The following is an 11,326-nucleotide window of genomic DNA, read 5'->3' on the forward strand; positions in this document are numbered from 1 at the left end:
ATAGTCCTAGCGTAACCTTCTGACAGAGTAGTAGTAGCAGCAGCATTGTGGCAGAGTGATAAATAACATTGATAACATTTACATGATGTTTAAACTTGTGCTTGTGTGTACTGTATATTTACATTGATATGCAGTCATTTCAAGTATATCTTGCTCCAGCTTTATCTGTTAATGAAAGGCAAACTACATTTCCAAATCCTGCTGCACCTGGAGAAGCTCATTAGGAGTGTGATGTTAAGAGTTCCTGAACAGCAGAGGGTTCCAGGCCAGGTGAGGCCCTGCTTTTGGCCTGATCAGGGGCCTGATACGCTGAACAAAATGGCTGCTGCATTCTTCTAGAATGTTTCTCATAGACTGCTTGCCAGTGAATATAGTATTCAGCAGAGACCATCACAAACTGGCTGTAGCATTAAGCAAAAGCAAAAAAGGGAGCATAGCATAATATTGGGTTTCAGAGACGTCAACTATCTGCCAGGCTATACTTCACTACACATACAAACAGAGAAATCTGTGAAAAACAGCTGGAGCAAAACAGCAATGGCGACCATCTAGAGTCTACAAGACCTTTACAAATTTTTTAGGTAAGCTCTAAATCTCAGATTCTAGGTCTGGAAAATATATAACTTACTTTTACCATCTGTTTGTGATAAAGGTATCTGCTCAAAATGTATTGTCACAACCACACAGGATCTAAGTTCGGCATAGTTGGCTTTGTGCTGTTTATTAAGGAGAAACCAGTCAATATTTACAATGAATCTGCTTTAGCCCAATGGCACGGCCTTTTTACTGTATATGTGGGCATAAACCGAGCGGGCACTGGTGGTACCAGGGTGAGTCACACTGTCCAGACATAGGCAGATATGGGAGTCCAAACAATAAAAGCAGCCACTTTGGTATAGCCCACATTACCTTGCGGCCGCTATTACCTACCAGGCACTCATACACACTCCGAATAAGAAGAACATAAAAACACTTGGGCTACAACATTACATTGCATACTTGGATATAACAACATAGTGTATAGAACTCTGGGAGAATAATACGTGTCCATAATACAGCGTAGTGCGTAGAAGTGTGTAGAACTCTAATACAGCGTAGTGTGTACAGTAGAAGTGTGTAGAACTCTAATACAGCGTAGTGCGTAGAAGTGTGTAGAACTCTAATACAGCGTAGTGTGTAGAACTCTGGGAGCACACGGCCATAATGCAGCATAGTGTGTAGAAGAGTGTAGAACTCTGGGAGCACCCATGGCCATAATACTGCAACACCCTCTGTGTCCCCACGGGCAACTCGCAGACACGGTCAGGGTGCAGAAATCAGCTCCCACCAGTATTCCACTCGCACGCTTAAACAGGCTGCCATAAAATCTCCTTAATGGTCTATACAACTATACATCTGTCACTGTTGTGCCATGGGAGACATTTCTTTTCAAAGCAATTTATTTCTTAGAAGGTAGTTCACAGTAGGCTAGTATCTCTCCTGCAGAGTCACGCAGGAAGGAGCCAAAGCTCCATCATTATCAACATAAAAAGACTTGAACAGAGAGAGCAATCTACACAAGAGTAGGTTCACAGTAGGCCTCCATTACCCAGAGAACAGACTTCAGAGAGAGCCACTGGTCCTACCTCGGTCACTGTCGTACAGGTAGGCGAACTTCTCCCACTTGTAGTACTCGATGAGGCTGAGAAGGGGCCCCTTGATGTCTGGACGCATCTGGATGATGAACTGTTGGGTTCCGTCCAGCGGGAAGCTGGGCGTGATGAAGGACACATGGAGGGTGCCACAGAACGACGTTATCGTGTTGACAGACTTCTTGTCGTAGAAACCAAATATGGCGTAGACCCCTCTGGAGAACTGGGAACAGACTGGGAAACCGGACAAAGAGTTAGAATCCATACACACTATCAAACACACACACAAGCACACATGCACACATACACACACACACACATATACAACGACACCGACACACACACACACATCAACACACACAAGCGCACACACACACACACACACACACACACACATTCATGATGTGCATTAAATAACCATATATCCAGCATACAGTACTCAGCACAGTCCTTGTATGTAAAAGGAAGTGTCTGATGTGATCCTTTGGGTTCAAAGAGACCCTAAGCCTCAATAGTAAATCTTTATGTTTAATATTGAGCTGGATCGGGCATACCAGCTGGTTCCAAGGACCTGAAGCCGTGCCAGCCTGGGCAGGGTCTCCTCTATGGAGTACTCTCAGCAGAGGGCAATGAGAGGCATTTGAGAATGGACTAGTTGAACTGAAATAGCATCACACCCCGTAACATGGAACCAAAGTTTGAGGCTTTTCATACGTGTGAGCCAAATGACTGCATGTCATGAATGTAATCCTACAGGACATTTTGATCTAGTCTTCCTACAGGTCCTTTTGAACTATCTTGAACTAGTTTAATCCTACAGGACGTTTTGATCTAGTCTTTATACAGGTCCTTTTGAACTACAGTAGTCTTTATACAGGTCCTTTTGAACTAGTCTTTATACAGGTTGTTTTGAACTAGTCTAATCCTACAGGTCGTTTTGAACTAGTTATCATACAGGCCGTTTTGAACTAGTCTTCAGGCCTCCTGTTTGTCTAAATGGAGATATCTTAAAATCTAATCTTAAAAAAAATAGAAAACGATGAAAATCGACTCGGAATCACTAAAATGATTCGGGTCATGCTGTTTGTTTGATTGATTCAAGTGGAGGGCTGGGCTTTCTCAGCATTCTGGTGTGCTCACAGATCTCCACTACTGAAATCTCCATTAGCAGCGCCTGAATAGAGCACAGCAGATTTACATGGAACACACTTTGTGAATATTTAATCCTGCTGACTCTAGCACTCGTATGTGATCTGAAGGTATATGAATATTGTATAGCATAGGGGGTGCCAGACTCATTTCCTTTAAGGGTCTGAGAGTCTGAGAGACTGTGCGTGAGTGTTTGTGTATGTGTGTGTGTGCAAGTGAGTGTGTGTGCATGGGGTGGGTATATGCATGTCAGTGTATGTATGCCTGCGTGCATTTTTGTGTGTGCTTGCATCTGCGTGTGTGTGTACATCAAAGTGTATAATGTAATATGTGTATGTGAGAGTGTGTGTAGGAATTCTGTGTTGAGCGTACGTGGGTGTGTATGTGAGCGTGTGTGAGCGTGTATGTGGGTGTGCATGTGAGAGTGAGTGTGTGCATGTGTACTGTGTTGAGCGTGCGTGTGTGTGTGGTGTCCAGTTAAGAGGTCCTGACTGATTGCGTGTGTAATCAGCGTTATTGATGGCCGCCGAGTCTGAGCGACGTGATTAATGTAATGGCTCCTTGTGTGCTGGCGCTGTAGAACGCTGGCCGATGTGCTGACAGCAGGTATTTAGGCCCGCGTCTCGCCGCCATTACACTCTGCCATCGCAGCGCAGAGCGCACACGGAGCCGCGCTTTTTCTGTAGGCTGTCAGGGAACGGTGGTAAACACCAGAGCTGGAAAAAGAATCCCTCAGGTGGGGTCAGAGGTCGGTCCATGATTTGGGCCTGCTGTTGTCTGCATTTGGATCTCTCACACACAGTGGATGTCTTGCTCGCTCTCTTGCTCTTTCTGTTCCTCTCTCTCCCTCTCTATCACACACACACACACACACACACACACACACACACACAGTCAATAACCCTCATCTCATCAGAGCTGTGTTTCCCTCTCTTTCATTCAAGGAGACTCCTCCCCCCTCCCTTTCACTGAAAACATTCTTCAGCTGAGAATCCTCCACAGACACTTAGAGATTAAATGATCCTGGAACAGAACCATACGCACGCACACACACACACACACAAACACACACACACACACTCTAAGATGAAACGATCCTGGAACAGAACCAGGTCTGAGCCAACCTGTCCAATACTTATCTGCTTTTGGATCAGAACCCTTCCCCAGACCTTGGTGTCTGATCTGTGGTGTGTGTGTGAGCTCAGCATTTATTTGGGTGCTGAGGGAGGGCATGTGCGTGTGTGTGTGTGTGTGTGCTCATTAAGACACCCCCCCTGATTCTATGGATACGTGGCACTGACTGATGGCAGCTGGCATGGAGGGCACTGCTGCACTTCCAGAGACAGACGCTTCTCTCCCTCCCCTCTGCCCGCGGGCATGGTAATTTCCACACCAGGCCTGGCACAGCCCCATTGCCCAGCACAATGCCAGCCTCTGCCCACTCACTAGACATCCATCAGCCCGAGGCAACGGCTCTGAATATGACGGCCATTAGAGATGGACAGTGCTATGACTTCATATTGGAGGAGGTTTTACTGAGCCTCTCACAGTTTACTGAGAGCATTCCTGAAATCACAGAATTGTGATGCTTTTAAAGCATTTCACATCATAAATATAGAATTGCCAACAATTGGCAACAAAATCCTGTGGATATCTAGATTTCATAAATGTTATGATAGATATTCTTATCGATGGACTAAAATGATTATACTTCAGATGTTTATACTATAATACTGTAGAATTGTATTATTGTAATAAAGCAATAAAGTAATAGCCTAATTTGTCCCTCTGTTGAGTTACTCACTGACACCGCTGAGAACAACTCCAACAACTGACAAAAGAGCTACTCACTGACACCGCTGAGAACAACTCCAACTGACAAAAGAGCTACTCACTGACACAGCTGAGAACAACTCCAACAACTGACAAAAGAGCGTGTGAACAGGCTGCCGGATTTCCCATAAGGCACCTGTCCAAATTGGCTCCCGAGGATTGGCATCTTTAAATAATGGCGAGAGGACCCCGCTGTATTGGAGCAAGAGACGGGGCATCCAAACAAAACCCATTAAGACCCCGTCACGTATGAGTGCTTCCCAATGACTCCGACGTGTTTGGGTTTTAAAGCTTCCCCCAGGAGGAGCATCAGTGACTGCCTATTGTCAGAAGACATTTCCAACAGTTGCTGACTGTATTACAGACGAGCAGCCATCTTAGAGAAACACTGGGATTCAATATGAATGGGATTGCTCTCGTTAATCCACAATCTTTCAGCTGTAAGAGGCTATAGTTAATATAAGTGGAATTGAGATGGAAATGGCAACATGTAAGGGTATTCCTCACCTATCTTTCACCTATCTATTGTTCTAAGATTTTTTCTGATATCACCTGTCTTTCACCTATCTAGATAGATAGATAGATAGATACTTTATTGATCCCCAGGGGAAATTCAAGATCTATTGTTCTTTCATATGACGTTCTCTCTCCCAGTTCAACACGGAACCTCAGCGTCTGACTTGCTGTGCACATGCACCCAGTAATAGGGACAGATGAGTCAGAGCATTCCACTAACACAACACTCTGATCACATACAGAATCAAATCACGTTTCCGCTCCGTAACGTTTGATGCTGCCCTGTCGGCTTAAACCTCTTAAAAGGCATCAAGCAGTAGGAACATAAAGTAGTGCTAATAAGAACACTTCATTACATCTCTGAAGAAGCCAGGGCCAGACTCTTTGCTGAGATGTCATAATGGAAGACCAGCATATTAATAAATAGGAATTCAGGCGAGCAGAGCAACGAACAGGAACTGGTGTAGACTGGTTGGAACGTATAGTGTGTATAGTGTGAATGTGTCCTTGCGAGAGCTGAAGGTTTAGTGGGTGATTACTTCAGAGAGAGCAAGAGAGGAGGCTGATTAAAAGGTTGTGACAGGTGGTGAAGTCGTCCACGTTGCCCAAGCCTTTTCATCTACGAGAGGTTCAGGTGCAAGCTGAGAGAGTCAAATGGGAATGTCCCAATTAACACTGCCAATTAACAAAAAAAATGAACAAAATTAAATTGCAAATGGTACGGTTGTGTGAGACAGTTCTACCACGCAGCTTTTGAAAAGATGCCAAAGCTTCTTTCCTTTTTAGGCAGGTTTGAAAAGCAACTCTGTCTGTGCCAGACAGACTGTCAGGCCCTATTTCCTGTGACAGACTTCTCAACTCTTTTCCTACAGTGGTCTCAAACACACTGCCTGGCGCAGTGAAGGCATCATGGCCGATGAACATTTTAGTGATCAGTGGAGAGCAGTCATATAGCTTGACTGTTATAGTAATCAAAAACAACTCCACCTATGTGATATCAAAGTAATTACTAAGTAATATAAGACTGTTTACCTCCCATTTCACTACCACTACATGTGGATACTTACTAATACTGAATTGAACCGTGATCATAATCTCATAATGCATGTTGCAATGACCTGCACTTGTGATAGAAGGACACTGTCTGTCCATACTTCCCCAGGACACTTAATATAAAGTATTCTTAAGGCGGAGCGCTGAATAACCTTCATTAGGGGCCTTGGAGGGCGCCATACCATCAGCAGCTCTGGGAGTATATTTAGCTGGCCTCGTTAAGTGGCCTCGTTCTACACCAGCTGACTCTATCAGAGTCCACCTCTGCTCTGAGAAATGAGGGATCTGGCAGACACAATCAAGGCACACAAATAGTATAAAACACTTATATCATGTATGCATGGAACCTACAGTATGTTTGTGAGGGACCATGTGTAGCCTCCATAAATTATTTTTCATGAGGAGTGGTTTCACAAAACATGTATATATTAAAAATTGTCCATGTGAATTGTGTTTTGTCAATATATATTTATCAATATATTTGTCGATATATATTTACTGTATACAGTTTGTAAATTGTTTTCCTTAGATTTCTATAATTCATGGTCCATTCCCTAGGGTCATTTATTCCCAGATGAATTACACACAAGCATCAATCATATTAGATATTAACACTAGATCCAGCCATACAGTTTCTGTATGATGTAAAACATCATGTTGGGAACAGTTATGTGTCTGATTTATGAACATTAATCAGCATTATAAAGAGCAACTTGTAAAACTTGCACTATTGTCAAGTTGTTTTGCTGTTGTGTGTATTAGAGGTCTATCCTTACTGCAATTACAACAGCCACAGAAATATGAAGACATGAAGACATAAAAATGTAATCCTATTACCAGATTCACACAAACACAGCGATCTACTCTTAAGCACACATACACAATATACACTCACTCACACACAGCATTCCCCTAGTGTCCAGGCCTCTGTCATCACTAATCTGGTTATGTTCCAACCTCATTATAATCTTAATGAGACTTTATCACCAACAATACCCCCCCCCCCCCACCCCCAGCCTCCCAAACGCACACAGATACACACTCATCAGTCCTGACAGCCTCCTGTTCCCATGACGACACTGACTGATGACCAGACAGCACAAGTGAATCCCCAAACACACACTCTGAGATTTGCTTTATGGCATAATCTCAGAGCCATTTTGTGTTTACACATTTTTTTCTCTCTCTCTATCTCTCTCTCCCTCTGTTTCTCTTCTTCTCACCTATCTCACACACACACACACACACACACACACACACACACACACACAGCCATGTAGAAGGGTTGTTTACTGAAGAACCTGCATCTTTAGTTCAAGTACCAGTCTAGTTAGAAAATGAAAGACAGAAATAGAAGAAAGAGAAGAGAGGGGGAAAGCAGGTGAGCAGGAAAGAAGAGAAGAGAGGGGGAAAAGCAGGTGAACAGGAAAGAAGAGAAGAGAGGGGGAAAAGCAGGTGAACAGGAAAGAAGTAAAAGAAAAGAAGAGCTTTGATGTATCTGAGCTGATTATGACAGGAGCTCATGAAACTGGCACAGATGTTAGTCATTGCGATCCTCTCATCAGCAACACCACCAATCAAAGGGCCACATGTCTCATATGTGAGTGGAGTCTGCAGTGTCTGTCTATGTGTGTGTGTGTGTGTGTGTGTGTGTGTGTGTGTGTGTGTGTGTGTGTGTGTGTGTGTGTGTGTGTGCATGTGTGCGTGTGTGCGTGTGTAGTGTAGAGAGACTATAACACACCCTGTATATATCTACAGAGTGTGTATCCTACTCAAAGGTGTCTACGCTGCCGACGCTGTGGCTGCTGCTGCTGCTGAGGTCAGAGGCTACCTCATGTGGCCCTCCTCTCTCATCCCCTCTCTCTCCCACCCCCCTCATTAGACACATCTAGTCTAGTAGAATACATCTCCAAGAGACTCTGCTTCAGTCAGTCCCAGGTGCCTCCCCTTACTTTTAACCCCCCCCCCCCCAAACACACACACACACACACACACACACACGACTGCACACTCACAGCACAGATCCAAACACAGTTTGGACAATATTAGCTGCATGTTCATGAGACCTAGTTTTTTCCCCAACTCTCAGGAGACAAATGTGAGATGGGGGAAGGAAGGCATGCTTTTGGCATGCTTTGGTTTGTATATATATATATATATGTGTGTGTGTGTGTGTGTGTGTGTCTGTGGCCTTGACTGAATGTGCGTGGGGGAGAGGGCACACTTTCTCACACACTCTGTCCTGACCCAGATCCCAGAGTGTGTGACGCTACCCGTCTCCACCAGCTGAGGGTGGTGGGAGAGAGATCGCCACCCAATGCCTTCGATGCCCCCCAATGCCCCCGGACCCCACGTAGCCTGCGAAGCTCAATCCAGCTCTTGTGTGCCCAGGCCTGGGCTGGCTGGCAGAGGGCACAGGGCATTGTGGGATTGCCCTGGGCCTGCGGGGAGGACTTCCTGCAGCTGGCCAGAAGAGGCACAGAGGGGCTCAGTGATGACTGGACGCATGCTTTCACACGGCCGGATGAGAGCACAAAGGGAGATGGGAAGAGCTGTGTGTGTGTGTGTGTGTGTGTGTGTGTGTGTGTGTGTGTGTGTGTGTGTGTGTGTGTGTGTGTGTGTGTGTGTGTGTGTGTCAGTAGAATCACACACTGTGTCTAAGAGCATAGAACAGGCTTCAGGACCTGCTGGGAGCGCATATGACCTGCAGTCCTAATGAAACACAATGCACAGATTGACTGTCCTAGCAGACTGGAGATGTATGCCTGTTAAATGTATAGACTGGGATGTTGTAAGTGATCCACTTCCATTTGCCTTCGCCGCTGTGACATTTAAAGGTCATGCAATATGGAGATGGCTCCGATGTGCGTTAATCACAGCAAAATGCAACCAGGCATTCCTGTAACATTGCCTCCATCTATAAAACATGGCCATGTCTGCAAGCTTATTTATACTATGTGATCTTATGTATGCGATGTGATCTTATTTATGCTATGTGTATCTTTCAGAAGGAGAAAAAAGCTGAAGAAAATATAGAAAAAAAACCAACGGTCAACGACCTTTAACCCCAAATAGAGCTTCTTCAGGTGCCTCTCTTTATCCCACCCATGTAAAGATTTCCAGACCCATGCCAAATCAGAGCCGGATGAATGCCAGGCTCACGTCAGATCAGGGCCAGACCCGCCCCTGTTTCAGCTGCTCTCTAGGCTGTAGAACAACGAGGGGAACTCCACCCTCTCGCTATAACCCCCACCCCCATCAGTCAATGAGGATACAGCAATTGGAGGCAGTTGTAACCCACGCGTGCAGACGCACGCACACACACACACACACACACACACACACACACACACACACACACACACACACACACACACAGATACACACACACACACACACACATACAGTAAGACAGTAAGAGAAAATTAATCAAAAAGCAGTTTGTGAAGATGCATCAAGAGGCACATCTTACTGTAATGGGAGTTCTACATCCAGAGTACAGAATACAGATAATACTGATTGCAGAGCTGTTTTTCTTTCTTCTTTTTTAGAGAGAGAGAAAGAGGGGTCAGGAGCCCGATTACTGCCCTGGTTCTCATCTACTAACTGCTACCATGGCAACAAGAGAGCTCTGGTTTTGTGTGTTGTGTACAGAGAGTGAAAGACAGAAAGGGGAGGAGAGAGAAACAGAGAGAGAGAAAGAAACAGAGAGAGAGAGAAACAGTGCAAGAGAGAAAGAAACAGAGAGAGAAAGAAACAGGGTGAGAGAGAAAGAAACAGGAGAGAAGAAAGAGAGGAAGAAGTGTAGGAGTTCTAGGCCAGTTTTTGATTCAAGCGGCGGCCCCCGAGAGCCCTCAGAAGGCTGCGTGCGTTGCGTGATTGTGTCTTAATGTATCTCAGAAGGCTGCGTGCGTCGCGTGATTGTGTCTTAATGTATCTCAGAAGGCTGCGTGTGGTGCGTGATTGTGTCTTAATGTATCTCAGAAGGCTGCGTGCTTTGCTTGATTGTGTCCCCATGTATCTCAGAAGGCTGCATGTGTTGTGTCCTAAGTGACTCCTTCTCTATGTTATTGTGTGATTGTGCACTTGCGTCTTGTGTGTGTGTGTGTGCCGGTGTGCACTCGAGTGGCTTGCACCCAACTGTCGGCTGGAGTGGTGGGCACGTGTGGGCGAGATGTTTGGGCCGTGGCGTGAAGGCGAATGTGTTAATGTGGAAATGTTTTGCTGTCTTGTTAAACGCAGCTGAATGAAGCTGTAGATGTTAAGTAGCTTGGTTGCAGTGGGGGTGTGTCGGCATTGCATAATCTAAATGCCAAGCACTGAGCCATGCCCACAGGAGAGTTTAACATTTAAGACTCTCTCACACACACACACACACACACACACACATACAGACACACACACAGACACACACTCTCTCACACACACACACACACACACACCACACACACACACACACACACACACACACATACACACACTCTCACACACACATTCACACAGATATGTCTTCCCTTGCTCTGGCATGAGATGGTGATATAGTGTAAACTGTGTTCTGAAAGGAGATTGTTGCTGAGACTATATAACCTTCACACCAGCTCAGATTGCAATGAAGAGGAATGATGTTTCAGTATCCAATGGCTACCCTCCTGCCAGATAAATGTTTTTTTTAGAGTAAAAAAGACAAAAAGGAAAGAAAACTGAGAATCAAATTGTTTTGTAAGTACAGATTGTATCTCAGCTGATACAAGAGCATTTAAGTGTGAGTCAACATAACAGATGGTGTTCCGTGAAAAGCCTCTTCCAAAGAGAATCCACCAAGGACCGCTTGAACATCCATGCCAACCTCATTCACACACAAACACACGCACACACACACAGACACACACACACACACATACAGACACACACACACACACACAGAGACACACAGACACACAGACACACACACACACACACACACACACACACAGACACACACACATACAGACACACACACACACACACACACACACACACACACACACACACAGACACACACACACAGACACACACACACACACACACACACACACACACACACACACACACACGCACATACACATACACAAGCTCTCTGATCTTCATTCTAAGAAATGCTTTTT

General features: G+C 45.1%; 1 protein-coding gene across 8 annotated transcripts in view; it reads right to left on the reverse strand.

Annotated features, from left to right (window-relative positions):
• The window catches only part of gria2b (glutamate receptor, ionotropic, AMPA 2b), a 45,513-nt gene that overhangs the window by 26,422 nt on the left and 7,765 nt on the right, over positions 1-11,326 (reverse strand). For all 8 annotated transcript variants that reach the window (XR_006022387.1, XM_042061980.1, XM_042061974.1 and 5 more), the window contains exon 3: positions 1,626-1,865. Coding sequence is in view for 7 of the 8 variants with exons in the window: in XM_042061980.1 (XP_041917914.1) it covers positions 1,626-1,865 (240 nt within the window). In the remaining variant the exon portion in view is untranslated. The remainder of the gene's footprint in view (positions 1-1,625; positions 1,866-11,326) is intronic.

Source organism: Alosa sapidissima, chromosome 14 (genome assembly GCF_018492685.1).
Source record: "Alosa sapidissima isolate fAloSap1 chromosome 14, fAloSap1.pri, whole genome shotgun sequence".
In the NCBI taxonomy this organism is placed as follows: Eukaryota; Metazoa; Chordata; class Actinopteri; order Clupeiformes; family Clupeidae; genus Alosa; species Alosa sapidissima.